The following is a 16,321-nucleotide window of genomic DNA, read 5'->3' as shown; positions in this document are numbered from 1 at the left end:
GCGAGTGCTTCTAGCAGATGGAACCTTGTGTGAAAATGGTGGTAGAAGGCCAGTATTTCCAACAGAAACAGAAAATATTTTTTACAGAGCCAAAAATAAAAGTAAATTTTTTTGTTTTGAAGTCAATTTTTTTTCACGGAGGAGTCATATATTTTTACTTTTTTAAAAAGTTATAAATTAACTTTTTAAAAAGTTAAAAGTTTTTCTTTAAAATAGTACTAAGCATGTACATGAAACAAATAAAAAATATTAAGTTAAAATAAATTAACAAAATCAATATTTTTTTTGCATACGTGTAAAATAGGTTTTTAATTCAAGATGTATATCCCAATTTCCATCTTGACTATTACAGACAGTATTACTCCTTTCTTTAAGGGTTATTAACGGAAAAACATACACGTTTTTTCCTATAAATAGAGTTTTATGTATAATTAACCATTATTCCGTGTTTTTCTATAGCTTCACCACAAATTTGGCTTGTGGTTTACCATCTTTTACTATCACCATGCATAATCCTGCCATATTTATTACCATGTGCAACGCCATATACATTTGCAAGAAGTTTTGCACATTTTGCAAAATAATTCTTCCCATTTCGCTAAGGTATTGGCTCTGCTTTAGCGAGATTGGTATCGAAAGCCAAAACAGTACCCTTTGGCCATAGAACAATAAAATAACACTATGGCAAAGGTGTACAACTTGTTTCTTTTGTTGTGTTTTGTTGCTGTGATACCAACCTTGCATGCCAATATCTTAGCGAATACTACGTATGCGAAACAACATATCACAACAATTGACAATGAATATTGGAAAGAAAAGGCGGCAATTGCTAGAAAGATGAGTGAAGAAGCATATTTTCCTGATCCGCATGAACTTTCTAGAAATTTTACCTCTCTTATTACTGAGTGAGTATTCTCAAACTATTATATATTTAATTTCATAGGAACAAGTTTTTTCATGAAGATAAACTTAATGGAATATTTTTGGATACTTCACAAATATTTTCATAAAAACAAATTCCATTATTTATAAGTCTTATTATCATTAATTTTTATAATATAATGTGTATTTATAATAGTTAACATTTTTTTCTTTAACATGTGCAACATAACATATTGATTCTGAGATTATGTTAATTATAACATCTACCATAGGATAATAAACTAAACTTTTTCTATTTTATTTTCACAAAAAAACAGAGACATAGCTGGTAACAGCCATGTAAGAAGGAACTTGAATGGTCAAAGGGCAGGAGTTGCATGTGAGGCAACCAATAACATTGATAGATGTTGGAGGTGTGACCCCAATTGGGCAGATAATCGCCAAAAACTTGTAAATTGTGTTCAAGGTTTTGGAAGAAAAACTACTGGAGGAAAGGGAGGTCCAATCTACATAGTTACTAGTCCTGCTGACAATGATATGGTTAATCCAAAACCAGGTACCCTTCGCCATGCAGTCACAAGAGATGGACCTTTGTGGATTATCTTTGCTCGTAGCATGAATATTAGACTCAACCAAGAGCTCATGGTGTCTAGTAACAAGACCATCGACGGAAGAGGAGTTGATATCTACATTACTAAGGGTGCAGGCATCACCCTCCAATACGTCAATAATGTCATCATCCATGGAATCAAGATTCATGATATTGTTCCAGGCAGCGGTGGACTTATTAGAGATTCTGAAAGTCATTTTGGGTTTAGGACACGCAGTGATGGTGATGGAATCTCCATCTTTGGTGCTAGCAATATTTGGATTGACCATGTTTCCATGAGAAAATGTTCTGATGGTCTTATTGATGCTATTATGGGATCCACAGCTATTACCATCTCTAATAGTCATTTTACAGACCATAATGACGTAAGTAATTACTTTCAACTGTTCTCACATTATTTTATATTAATTATTTTTCTAATGCCAAGGTGCAGATTTGGATTTGTTCATGTTGTCAACAACGATTATACTCATTGGTGCCATTGTGCCATTGGTGGTAGCAGTAAGCCTACAATTATTAGTGAAGGAAATCGGTTCGTGGCTCCTGATAATAACAATGCTAAAGAGGTATGCATATACACATATATATTCTCTTTTTTTTATGCATTTATATTTTAGTATTCTATTTTTCTTCGTGAGTTCATCCTCCACTTATAAATGTGACATTTAATTAACATGTTTAAAAGCAATAAAAAGGTTTACGTGGATGATTTTTTTTCATTAACATACTAATAAATGGTGAAGGTCACGAAGAGGGTAACCAATGATGATTGGAAGAATTGGCAATGGAGATCAATCAACGATGCGTTTGTTAATGGAGCATTTTTCGTACAATCTGGACCTGAACTAGTAAACAGGCCATTCTCAAGCAAGGACATGATTGCAGGAAAAGATGGTTCATACGTGCAAAGACTGACTTCCTTTGCTGGCTCTCTTAAATGTAGAGTTGGTAAACCTTGCTAGTCATTCATCGTTATCTCTACTTGCACAATTTTCTAGTTGATGCACGCACAAATTGTGTTTTGGCAAACAAGTGAAAAAGAAAAGGGCAAAAGATGCAGGGATATATGCAAGATGCTCTATTAAATGTGTGACCAATTTTCTTGTTCAATTGTCCATAGGATTAAAAAGATTTTGAAAAAAAAGGTTGACAATTATTGTAAAATTATTTAATTTTATCTTTTTGGACTTTGTGTTGAAATTCAATAATTTCTTTTTGCAACCTAGGCAAGGGATGTTGAAATATATCACATTGCTTATTTTTTTATTTAGAAGTTAAGGGTAATTTGGTTGTTTATTTTTTAATTTGTTTATTAAAATATATTTGTACAATGTGATATAACTAACCCTATGAAGATTGGAAAAGTTAATATGATATAAACATTAAATGTTGAAAATAGATAATGCCATCTATTACAAAGTAAGATAAAGTTTTTACGAGTAATAAATAACTATGATTAAGAATTTAATTCCTAATTGTATTATATGTGTTTGGTTTGAATAATTTAAACAATGAAATAATTGATTTTTAGTTCTTATTCAAAGACTTACTGAATTTTATATTTAAAATTGACAAAAACTTAAATACCGTGAATAATTTACGAAATTTTAAAACGCGCTCATACCTACTTTAACTAAGTGAGAAACTGCCAATTTCCTTATTGCATTGATCCCAATTTCCTTTTCTTTCATTTTGGCCTCACTTGTTTTTCGACTTCGAAAATTATGGAATGGTACTAAAGAGGTAAAAGAAACTCATTTTTTGAGTTAGTTTGCATAAGCTTTGAAGTTTGCTACAATGTAATCCCTCAACTTTCATAGGGTGTATTTCTCTAACCAAAAAATTTTGCAATAAATTAAAGAAATACACGTCTAGCTATCTTAAATGTCCCAAATATTATTTAAAAAGACCATAAAAAGTTCCCCACTTAATCCGATGAAGAACCAACCTTAAACTTTGATGGTAATCAGTGGTTAAAAGAAGGAGGGTTAAATCTTAGCTTTCTTTTTTCAAAGAATTACTTTTACTTTTTCAACTGACTTCAGAAGATATTTTCACTTTTGTCTCGTAGCAAGTTGAGAGAAATTTTAATTTTGTCTGGTAACAAGTTGAGAGATATTTTTCATTTTGTCTCTTAAGATCCAGAAACAGAAAAAGAGTAGAGAAGAAGAATTAACACTAGATATATCCTGGTTCAACTACTATGTGCAATGTAGCCTACATCTAGTCTTCATCATAACAATGATGGAATTTCACTATCTTTTTCAAGATTACAAATACCAATTCTTCCCTAAGATCTAACCCAACTTGCAAGAAAATCCCTACAGGATCACGACTCACAACAGAAAGATGTACAAAGAAATTCTGAGACATCTATGGGCTTTTCTCTAATTTTGGTCATTGCCTTTTTTCTCTCATTGGCTTTTTCTTACAAACTTCACCATGTTTGCCTTTTTCACCATGAGACTTAGATAGACTAAACTAAGAAAAAGAAACTAAATGAACTTCATTGAAGGAGAAGAACTCAAACAACTTGGGTAGCTATGAGAAATCTGTACTTTTTCACTTACTCTCCTTGATCTCAACCCTTGGCCGTCCACTCTTAATATAGAAGGGGAAGCTTCCAAGGTTGAAACTGGTTTAACCAACCCAGCAACTTCTTCTCCAACCTTAGAGTAGCAGCGGTTCGAATAGAGTAGAGAGAGAAAAACCGAATCTGCTTGTATGTACCTCTCTCAACCTTTTTCATTTATTTCTTCAATCTTGGCCATTGATCTTGACTTTGGCCCCAAGATTTGATTCTGACCTTTGATAAACTTCTGATCCAAGGTGGCTTCACGTTCTCCATGATTTCCTCTTCCATGCATGAGACTTTGGAGCTTTTCTTCTTGATCCTCGATGATGCACAAATGAAGAAACAGACTTTTGTTGAGCTTTGATCCTGAGAGACAAGCTACTAGACTATAGCCTTTTCTTGCTTTGAAATGACAAAAACTTTTTGCCTTTCTTTAAAATCAACTTTGTGTGGTTTCCATTTTTTTCTTTTATCTTCTTCTTTAAAAGTTTGACATGACCGAAGCAAAAGAGAGAGAAGAGAAAAAACTTTCAGTGGAAGCTTTGAACAAGTTAAAGTGAATTGAAACTTGGAAAATGTGTCACTTTAATCAAGGAAGTAATTAATTGAAATGAAATTTGAGTTCCAGTAACCGAGACATGAAGACTTTGCAATATGAAACCCATGAATTTGAGATCACCGAATGGGCTATAGGAATCTTTGGGCCAATTCATTCTTTTCTTAATTTCTAGGTTCGGCCACTATGATTAAATTAATTTTTGCACAAGGCTTAATTAATTCAAAGATCGGATTAGGCTTGTTTAACTTTGGGCCACCATAAAAACTAAGTTGCTTCCCTGCACACTTAACTAAAATCATCAAACAACCAATTAGAAATAATTAAATAAATATTTAATAATATTTTTAATTTCTTAATTTATATTTTAATAATGTTTGATCATCATTTCAGTTTTCCAAGCTCAACATTTTGAACACTTAATAATAATTTTAATAATTTCCTAATTTATATTTTAATAATGTTTAATCATCATTTCATTTTTCTAAACTCAACAAACCTTTTGATTTAGTTTAGTTCCTAATTTGTTCAAATGAAATTGACCCTTTACCACCCTTAGAACTAGGTGAAAGAAAGGCTTAAATTAGAATAAAAGAGGTAGAAGCTAAGGACAAGGAGAAAATAGGGGAGAAAAAACAAGAAGAAAAGAGGTATGGATATTTATTCTCTTGCATCTATGATGCTTTTGTTATTGATGGGTTAATGCTCGGCTAGACTTCAAGACCAATATGTATTCTAAATTGCTAATATTCATGGTTGTAGCTAAAGTTTAGTCAAAGGGCCAAGGAAACTTGTAGTTAAGGAATAATAGCTAATATTCTAAATTCGCATTTTTTTTGTTGTCTCTTCTCGTCTCTTTTGTATTTGTCTTTGTTTTTGTTGTAGTTTTATATGAAGTTGTATGGAGTTATATGATTTTTTATTAAAAAGTTCTGCTGCTCTGCTTGTTAAAATTTTTGGTATATTTTAGTGTGTTTTGTAAATTATCTTCTCTTTTGGTGTTTTCTGTTTTTGTGTCTTGCATAATCTAAATTTGTGTCCTAATGAACTTAGTTTTGTGTGCTGATTTCTTGTTGAAATTAAAATGTCTTATGCCCTTACCTGGTTACCTATTATACCTGAGACAGAGTCTAATATGTATTATTATTTCTTGTTCATAGTTTTATAATTTTATTCAATGAGATATGTTGAAGTAATGAATAACAGAGTTTGTGTGATTTTTAATAATATTAGACTGCAAATTTTGCTGGAATTGGATAAGGAGGTGTGCTCAACTGCTCATACTCATAGTAAGTGCATACTAAATTTAAATTAAAGTTTCATAGTAGATGCATTTCGTATTCAAATATACGTGAATTTAGATTTCATATTGGAGTTAACACTCTCTTCGAGCATGTATAACCCAATTTAAACTTCTCTTTTCATTTTCTCAAGCAAAAAAAAAATGAGTAATATAAAATATTTGATTGTCACTTTTAAACAATTTATACTATTATAGTAGCTAGCACAACAGAATTATGTAAGGAAGTAATATAGGCTTGCTTGGGAGTATTAGATGGCACTTATACAGAGGTAACAATCCCTGAATCTAATAAGTCAAGATATCGAACAAGAAAGGGTAAAATATGTACCAACGTCCTAGGAGTGTGTAACTGAGATATGAGCTTTGTTTATGTACTTAGTGGATGGGAAGGATCGGCATCTGATTCAAGAATACTTTGAGATGCAATTACTCTTGGTAATAGTCTCAAGATACCTCAGGGTAATATCTAATTTATAAGTCATAAGTCAGATTTTGACATTAATCTTGGCTGCACAATAGCAGAACTTACGTTGTTTGTATGTAATGTTTATAGATAATTACTATTTAGTGGATGCAAATTACACAAATGATCCTGGGTTCTTAGCATCATATAGAGGCACTCGCTATCATGTTATAGAGTGGGCTCAAGGAGCACATGCATCTCTCAACTACCAGGAGTATTTTAATAGGAAGCATTCTTCTACTAGAAATGTCATAAAGCGATGCTTTGGGTTACTCAAGAAGAGATTGTCAATTTTAAAAAGTCCTAGCTTTTACCCTATGAAAATACAAGTGAGTGGACATAATGGCATGACAACATTGCAATTGAGATATACGAAGAGTGGCGAACTAGTCGTATGGAATAGGAATAGCTTATAGGCTCAACTTGAATCTCCTTGTTTAATTTGGCATGACACTTGTGATGTAATAGCTAAATGTGTGTTTGCAAGACTTTCTATTGTGTTGCTGGACTCATTGTCATTGAAATTTATAAATGGTTATTGTAAGACTTGTTTTAAGTTTTTTTTTTTTATAATTATTCAATATGACTTATTATTGCTTGTTTGATGTAATTTGTTTGTCTTGTATTATTATAAGTGATGTTTGATTTTATTGGATTGTACAATTTATTGCATGTTACATTTCTTCTTAGGTGACAATGGACAAATGCATGTGAACTGATGAAGAAATTGAAGCATTTGTTGGTTTCATGGAGGAGTGTATTCTTGACGGTTTGAAAAATTAGTCTTGAAGATGTTGGAGGCTTTCCCAACTTATACGCTAACTGCCAAGCATTGCAAGAAAAAGCATAAGCAACTGAAGCAGAAGTGTCAATATGCCTTTGAGATGCGAGCATGCAGTGGATTTGGGTGGAATTCTGATAAACAACTCCTTTCCAATTTCAATCTTCATTCAATATTCACAATTTCCATCAATCCTCATCAATACCAATATTTATCAATCAATACTCATCATTAATCTCTACCAATCTACAATTCCCAATTCTAACATCATTTTTCCATATTAAATGCCCGAAAATGTTTGGGAACTAAAAATATTTAGCCAAAATCAGCTAGAATTTGCCTTATTTAACTTTCATTAATTACTGTAGCAATTAATGAAAGTTAAATAAAGCAAGTTCTGGCTGTTTTTTTTTTTTTGTCTCCTTAGCATTACCGTTAAATGCCATACTCACAAATATCATCAATCATCATCGAAATCCATAATCATTATTATTTCGTGGTATCATACTAAAGATCAATCACACATATTATATTCACACATTTAAATACATCATACTTATCGGACTTACCCAGGCATGGCCTCCAGCCCAAATTTCACCAATACTCATCAATAATCAATTTCAATCTCAAACATCATCATCATACACCACATTTCATTTACATACCATATCAAATCTTCCTTCAATTAATCACACATATTACATTCAAACCACCAAATCACGCAATTCAAACCTATCTTAAGGCACAAGCCCAAGTTTCCCACAACATTACATATTAACTAAAGAAAACCAAAACCATACCTTGGACGATTTCCTCCAAGCACGAACCACCACAAAACCTTCTTTCACAAGCTTTCCAAGCCTCCAACAAGTAACTAATGCTCAACCACCACTTAAGATCAAAACCAAGTACTCTAAAACACCAATTAAACTCTAAGCAACATAAATTTCAATCTAATTCATGCAATATACCTAAAATTAACACTAAGACTCACAAATTCAATAAACCAACAAGGTTTAGAGATTCTTTACCTTACTCAACAGTGATTGGAGTAAAACCTATCAATAACCCAATACTAGATTACATCTAAACAACCAAAATCACAAAATCCTCAATTTCCGAAACCAAAAACTCAAAATCTGTTAAGGCAGAGAATTGGAGCATGGGTTTCAAAATTCTTACCACTTTGTTTTAGTTAGAATTGAATATCGCAACGAGACAAATGCATGACCACAAACAGCACGCCAATCGGAGCTCCAAAGAGAAAGTTATGACCAAGAGAAGAAGATGAATAGTAGTAACGGGGTTTCCTCTCTCTCTCTCTCTCTCTCTCTCTCTAAATAATGAGGCTGAGTTGGCCTGTTAACAAGCTTATATATGTTGGGCTTTGGGTCCAACTTGGGCTCGGTCTAACTGATTTGCGTTTTTGGCTCGTTTGGCCCAACTTTAGGATTGGTAATCTAATTGTTTTTTTTTATTTTGATTTATACATTATTACATTTTCAAGATTGAGTGTCGTTCTTCTTCTTTAATGATTAGAAGTATTAGAAAATATTCTAATTCTATTTTGGATCCTATTATTACTTTGGAAAATTTAATATCAGGATTAGGTTGAAACTCATTCTCATAATTTTCAATTATCTAGGATTAGCTTTTGAATATGTGACATTAATTCAGCTAGGAATAGCTTTGAATATTATGCCATGTTATATCGTGATTATGCTTGACCTCTTTTTCTAAATTAATTGACCAAGGATTGGCAACTAAATAAGTTAGAGAGAAATTGAATTGCCAAGAAATTGAAATTTGATTACATATGATTTGTCGTTAAAGTATTTTGTATGAATCAAAGTAAATAAACATGAGGATTTCCTTTTCTAAAAGTTAAATATCACTGAAGTCTTTAACATCTTTATTCATTGTTTTCTTTCTTTAAATTCGTAAGCATTCAATTCATTCACACTAAACACTCTTCTTTATTGTTCTTTATTATTCCAAGATTCACATTGCTCCTCTTGCAAAAGTTCAATTTATCTAATTAGAATATTCAATTAGAAGTTATTTGATTCACTCCTTTAATTCTAATGGAAATGATATTCACTCACTATGATATTACTTGGAGTGATCTGATGCATTTGTTAATATTCGAGTGTATCAAGTTTTTGGCTCATTAATATGTATTTCAAATTTTTTGTGACAATTTGTCTTCTAATAAAAGGTTTGTGGAAATTAATTTTTCTAACTGAAGTTCTCTTGAACCGAAGAAATATCATCCTGCAAGGGTATTTACCTTGGTTTATCAACCGTTTGCAATTGGAACACTGCTCATAATGTCATACTACGAGTCAAGAATCAATACTAAATTGCGGAATTTGGCTGGATTCACACTTTTATTTGCAAGTACTTTCGCCATACTTATTGTGAGTATTTCAAATTCATTGAATTGTAATTTCTAATGTTGGTAATTCATATGTGAGATGTGATATATATTTCTTGTCTCACTTAGATTAAAAAATCTTTTGACAGTTGGATCTATCAACATCAGGGAAAGGTGGAATTGGATCCTATATTGGTATATGATGATGAGGATGAAGATGACATTGAGAATTATAGCTTATAGTTCTAGTATGATTGAACAATACAATGAAGATTATAGTTGATGTATCAATACATTTTTTTTTATATTTTAAATTGATTTTCTTGTTTATAGTATTTTTCTTTTAGTTTGATAATACGATGAACTTGTTTATTTTAAAATACTATGAATGTTCGAATACAAGTTAGATGAAAATTGGATAAAAATGTCTTGATTAACTTTATATTTATTTTGTATGAAATCAGATTTATTTTGCAATAGAAAAATTAAAAAAAAAATTATATTTTATCTTACAGACGGAAAATCTGTTTATATTCAGAGTTGTGAATGTTTTTTCAAGCTCTAATTACCGACAAAAAATCTGTCGAAAAGTTTGACATTAGTTACCGACAGAAAATATGTCAAAAAATTTGACATTTTTAGTGAAATGGGGGGATGATTACCGAAGGAAAATCTGTTGGTAACACAGAAAAATCTGTCGATAAATTACCGCCAGAAAAAATTTGTCGCAAATAATTTTCGACGAGGCTTTTTCCTCGATCGGTAATTCCGTCGATAATTTCGTCGATAACTAAAAATTTGTCTGTAATGAAGACCAAATCTGTCTATAAATTTGTCTGTAATAAAAACTAAATCTATTTATAAATTTATCTGTAATAAGCATTTTCTACTAGGGAGATTGGACTACGATCTGATCGATTTGAGTCTTATTTGAAGAGATCAAAAGAATATCTTAAGCTCATAGGTTAGTGAGATATCTAATATGGACTAAAAAGACTTAAGAAAAGAATATCTAAGATCCTTAGGTGTGTAGATCAGAGTATCCAATTTAAATCACTTTATATATTTAAAAAGGTTTGACTTGACTTGTTTTCGACATAATTTGGTTTTAACATGATATAAGCACACTCAAAAGGGGATGACGAATTCAGTATAAAAAACAAATATAAATTCTCGCCCGAAGACAATCTACTTCTATTTTCTGTGAGCTTATAAGCGAACTTTAGACATTTAAACTATGCATTTATATTTCTATACCACTTGGATTAAATAACTTAAAATAAATAGTGAATGGTAACATATTAGTACTTTTTCAAGGACTTGCGAATGAATTCCTAGCACTTATAAGGAGCTATAATTTTTATACTACTTTAAAATATAAATAACAATATAATAACATCTCTATTTACGTCCAATCTTTCTCACCATGACAACGGGTATTTTTTATTATGCACTAGCTTTTTAGGCTACTTGATAAACCACTGCAAATAAGACCACTTAGAAAATTATAGTCTAAGCAAATCTTAAAGCAATTCCAACTTCAAGAGTCAAGAAAGAGTTACACAACTCTCTCTTTTATAATGTGACAAGATTAAAGAAAAAACTGAATATGTAAACTTTTTACAAGAGTATATGGTTACAATTTAAGCTTTATGAATAAACTCAAAGTCATCTCTAATATGTGATAAAAAAAAATTCATTTGAAGCCTTTAAGAAATGAAATCAATTTGATTACATAAGGTTATGGAAGAGTGGTGAAGTGGTACACATCACAAGGACCTCTATTTATAGGCATCTAAACTCCCATATGGACGTTGGAAATGGGTGGGAAGATCCTCTTGGTGAAGAATACACGTTGTATCATGTATATGTAGCGTTTTGTGTGCTTTTTCAATGTAGAGGATTGCTTCTGGAATGAAATACTTTTTTGCAAAATTAATAAACTTTTTTTTTTATTTTTTTATGTATTTTTTTCTCCTCTTTTTACTATTTTTCTATATCCTTTTAAAAATAATATATATATATATCAAAATAATAAGTAAAATCAACATGAATTAGCAAAATCAGCATCATTGTCTTCATAGATCTAAAAAGTAAACATACTATATTTATAGGCTTTTAACTCCAAGAGTACAACACCAATTTTTTCGTTGACTTTAATAAGGAAATATTACCTTTTTTTTTCATTCCTAATATAGAATTTTATGCATGATTAAGAAGTGTTCCGTGTTTATCTATGGCTTTATCACAAATTTGGCTTGTGGTCTTACCGTCTTTTGCTGTCACCATTCATAGTCCCACCATATTTATTACCAAATGATGTGTGCAATATATTTGTAAGAACTTTTGCATATTCTGCAAATTAATTCTTCCCATCTCGCTAAGGTATTGGCTTTGCTTTAGCGAGATTGGTATCGAAAACCAAAACATTTTGGCCATAAATCAATAAAATAACATTATGGCAAAGGTTTACAACTTATTTCTTTCATTGTGTTTGGTTGTCGTAATACCATCTTTGCAAGCCAATATCTTAGAGAATACTACAAATGTAGAACAACATATCAAAATGGTTGATAATAAATACTGGAAGGAAAGGGCTGCTCTTGCTAGAAAGATCAGCGAAGAAGCATATTTTCCTAACCCACATGAACTTTCTAGAAACTTTTCTTCTACCATTGCTGAGTGCGTATTCTCAAGCTATTACATATTCAATTTATAAGGACAATTTTTTTCACAGAGAAAAATTCAATTCCATATCTTTAAGCACCACCTTCCGAGTCATGTTATTAACATTTTCTATACATGTTCATTTGTTCATCATTGTTATTATCTTTTAATGTTTTTTATCATTTTTCTTTTGCAAGTGAAATATAACATTGATTCGATTATATATGGTAATTAATATCTATAACATGATAAATAAACTTTTGTCTATTTTATTTTTGTGGAAAACTAGACACGTGGCTAATACCAAGTATGCAAGAAGGAACTTGAATGGTCAAAGGGCAGGAGTTGCATGTGAGGCAACCAATAACATTGACAGATGTTGGAGGTGTGACCCCAATTGGGCAGATAATCGCCAAAAACTTGTAAATTGTGTTCAAGGTTTTGGAAGAAATACTACTGGAGGAAAGGGAGGTCCAATCTACATTGTTACTAGTCCTGCTGACAATGACATGGTTAATCCAAAACCAGGTACCCTTCGCCACGCAGTCACAAGAGATGGACCTTTGTGGATTATCTTTGCTCATAGCATGAATATTAGACTCAACCAAGAGCTCATGGTGTCTAGTAACAAGACCATTGACGGAAGAGGAGTTGATATCTACATTACTAAGGGTGCAGGCATCACCCTCCAATACGTCAATAATGTCATCATCCATGGAATCAAGATTCATGACATTGTTCCCGGTACCGGTGGACTTATTAGGGATTCTGAGAGCCATTATGGGTTTAGGACACGCAGTGATGGTGATGGAATCTCCATCTTTGGTGCCAGCAATATTTGGATTGACCATGTTTCCATGAGGAAATGCTCTGATGGACTTATTGACGCCATTATGGGATCTACAGCCATTACCATCTCTAATAGTCATTTCACCGACCATAATGACGTAAGTAATTACTTTCAAGTGTTTAACATTATTTTATGTTAATTATTTTTCTAAGAGAATTTTTTATTGATTTCAATGGTTTTATATACTTTAATCGTTCTTTCTTTAAAAGCATTATAAAATATTAAATACGTTTTATAAATTTTATGTATTTTTAATGTATTTTTATAACTACCATGGTATTGTATTATGTCTTCTTTTCCTTTTTAATTTATAATTTAAAAATAAAAACAATTATATACTTCTTTTGACACCTATAAAATATTCTTAAATGACAATCATCCTAAAATAAAGAATTATGTATCTTTTCTTTATTTATTTCACTGATTTTGTTTTGTTTTGTTTGTATTGTAGGTGATGCTCTTTGGTGCTAATGACGATCACACAATTGATAAAGTGATGCAAATCACCCTGGTTTTTAACCACTTTGGTAAGAGGTTAATCCAAAGGATGCCAAGGTGCAGATTCGGATTTGTGCATGTTGTCAATAATGATTATACTCATTGGGAAATGTATGCCATTGGTGGTAGCAGTCATCCAACAATTATTAGTGAAGGCAATCGGTTTGTGGCTCCTGATAATAACAATGCTAAAGAGGTATGCATATACACATGCACAAATTAGCAAAAAATCTAACACTTGCAAATTTGTGCATGCATTTGTAATATTTTTACTCATATTATCCTGATTTTATGCATTTATCTCTATTCCTTATTCAGCCAGACATATTTAGCTTTTAGTGCATTATGTTTTTCTCTTGATTTCATCCTCCACATATATATAGGATATTTAGTTAAGGACCTCAAAATAATATTTTTGTAATATACTACATGCGTTTTTTAATCAATAAAATAAGGATTATTGGAATAGAAATAATTTTTTTTGTCTTTAACAAAGTTTATGATATTCTGACAAAATGTGTGTTTTTTTTTTTGGATATTTGGTGAAGGTCACAAAGAGAGTAACCACTGGAGATTGGAAATCATGGCAATGGAGATCGATCAATGATGAGTTTGAGAATGGAGCATTTTTTGTACAATCTGGACCAGAAATGGTAACCAAACCATTCTCAAGCAAGGACATGATTGCAGCAAAGCCTGGTTCATATGTGCAAAGACTTACTTCTTTTGCTGGCTCCCTTAAATGTAGAGTTGGTCAACCTTGCTAGAGAAATCGCCTCTATTTTTTCTTATAAAATTCTCTCGTTGATGCATGCCCAAATTGAGCATTAGCAAAAGAAAGAAAAGAGAAACGGGAAGGGAGTGGATGGACGCATGCACGATGATATCCTATACAATGCGTAATATTTTTTCTTGTTCATTGTCATAGGATTAAAACGATTTTGGAAAAATGTTGAAAGTAATTGTAGAATTCTTTAATTCTTTGATACTTTGATAATGAAATATATCATTAAAGTCAAGTTGGTTATCTTTTTTCTTTTTGAATAATATGTAAAAGGGTAAAGTATACTTTTTTGTAACAACATAACTTCTAATAAGTCATGACCACACTAGAAGCTAAGCATTACTAATTTACTTTCTTTATCTTTAACTAGTATTTATATAGTTATTTAGCAGCAGAATTTTTTTGAAAGTGGTTGATTCGTTAATCGAAAAGACGTACATAAATAAAATCACAATAACAAATAACCACACTTAAGCATTCCTCATATTAATTAACGGGTAAAAAACGTATATGAGCCTAAGGGAGTTTAAAATTATTTAAATCTGTCAAATAAAATTCTGATACATCATTTTACCAAAGAACAAATTAATGTAATTCGAATTAGATTTGTATGTAATTCGAATTGATATAATTCGAATTACTTGAAAGCATTGACAAGACGTAATTCGAATCAATATGTCACCAATTATAAACATAGAGTTCAAATTGTATCCATTCGAATTAGTAGGGAGACGTGCTTTGAAGGGAGTTCGAATCAAGTTGATTCGAATTACTCCCTTTTCGTAACAAATTCTAATAAATTTTTTTAATGAATTTATTTAAATTATACTACAAAAAAATATTTTATTCTATGCAAAATAATTTTAAAAAAATAGCTTAAAAAATATTTTTTAAATTATTTTGTATACAATAAAATATTTTTTTGTGGTATAATTTAAATAAATTTATTAAAATATTTTTTCGTAATTAAATTTTTTGTTAACTTTTTTTTAATGCATAAATGCTGATCACGAGATTTCTTTAAAATATTAATGAGCTATCAATTCGAATTCCATACAATACACTTTTGTCCATTTTTAATAGGTCATAAATATTTTTTAATAAAATTTTTTAATAAATTTATTTAAATTATACTACAAAAAATATTTTATTCTATGCAAAACAATTTAAAAAAATGGCTTAAAAAATGTTAGGAGTACTATACAAATTTGTAATGTTCTAATGACTTAGGTACTCAAATTTTAAATAAAGTACTCTACATAGTCAATAATAATTTAGAAATTAAAGAAAATATTTTATTCCATACAAAACAATTAAAAATATATTTTATTTATTTTTCCACACATATTTCCTGTCATTATATTGCCATTGGAATCCTCATATATTTCTAATTTCTCAACCTAACCTTCACAAATTCTAACACAATCTTCATATAATTTTACTTGAGATATGTGTCTCATTTTTTGTGATTTGTATAAGTGAGTCAATATATATAAATGGGTAATAGACGTATCAGTACAAGTTTTATTATTGACTAATGATAACTCTATTTATATTAATATAGAGAGTAAATCAAATAAATATTTAAATTATTGGTCTCTAAAATTTAAAAAAAAATATTATTCTTCGTTATAAATATGTTTATTATATTTTTTTTAATTTTTAAAAGTTGTTTTACCAAACACAATTATAGTACTTGTGCTTATTAAAAACTATTTTTAATGTGATTTTACCAAACGCAAGTGTTGTAGCCTTTAAAAAATCGTCTTTTAAAAGACAGCTTTCATAAGCTACTCTTAAAAAATAAAAGCTTTACCAAACCAAGCCTTATTCAAATTATACGGTGAGCAATTCGAATTATATACAATACTCTTCTACCCATTCTTGATAGCTCATGAATATTTTTTAATAAATTTATTTAAATTATACTACAAAAAATATTTTATTGTATGCAAAATAATTTAAAAATATTTTT

At 30.5% G+C, this 16,321-nt stretch overlaps 1 protein-coding gene across 3 annotated transcripts; it reads left to right on the top strand.

Annotated features, from left to right (window-relative positions):
• LOC107642034 (pectate lyase-like) lies at nucleotides 553–14,581 on the top strand. 3 transcript variants are annotated; one of them, XM_021124384.1, is made up of 4 exons: nucleotides 553–905; nucleotides 1,200–1,857; nucleotides 13,516–13,758; nucleotides 14,111–14,581. In XM_021124384.1, exons 1-4 carry the CDS (start codon nucleotides 682–684, stop codon nucleotides 14,327–14,329), a joined length of 1,344 nt encoding a protein of 447 aa, XP_020980043.1. In that variant the 5' UTR covers nucleotides 553–681; the 3' UTR covers nucleotides 14,330–14,581. The 3 variants fall into 3 exon arrangements, with proteins under 3 accessions (XP_020980043.1, XP_016203230.1, XP_016200851.1); XM_016345365.2 differs by lacking the exons at nucleotides 553–905; nucleotides 1,200–1,857 and adding exons at nucleotides 11,897–12,229; nucleotides 12,504–13,161; XM_016347744.2 differs by lacking the exons at nucleotides 13,516–13,758; nucleotides 14,111–14,581 and adding an exon at nucleotides 2,236–2,661 and having other exon boundaries at nucleotides 1,200–2,058.

This window comes from Arachis ipaensis, chromosome B05, assembly GCF_000816755.2.
Source record: "Arachis ipaensis cultivar K30076 chromosome B05, Araip1.1, whole genome shotgun sequence".
Lineage (NCBI taxonomy): Eukaryota > Viridiplantae > Streptophyta > Magnoliopsida > Fabales > Fabaceae > Arachis > Arachis ipaensis.
Note: the sequence above shows the minus strand (reverse complement) of the source record. Positions and strands in the feature narration are given on the sequence as shown.

What these genes read in the sequence shown, in the direction of transcription:
- LOC107642034 (XM_021124384.1), top strand. Translation starts at nt 682, where the DNA reads ATGGCAAAGGTGTACAACTTGTTTCTTTTGTTGTGTTTTGTTGCTGTG. An exon ending in ATTTTACAGACCATAATGAC is followed by an intron (nt 1,858 to 13,515) that starts GTAAGTAATTAC and finishes TTTGTATTGTAG; the next exon opens with GTGATGCTCTTTGGTGCTAA. An exon ending in ATAATAACAATGCTAAAGAG is followed by an intron (nt 13,759 to 14,110) that starts GTATGCATATAC and finishes TATTTGGTGAAG; the next exon opens with GTCACAAAGAGAGTAACCAC.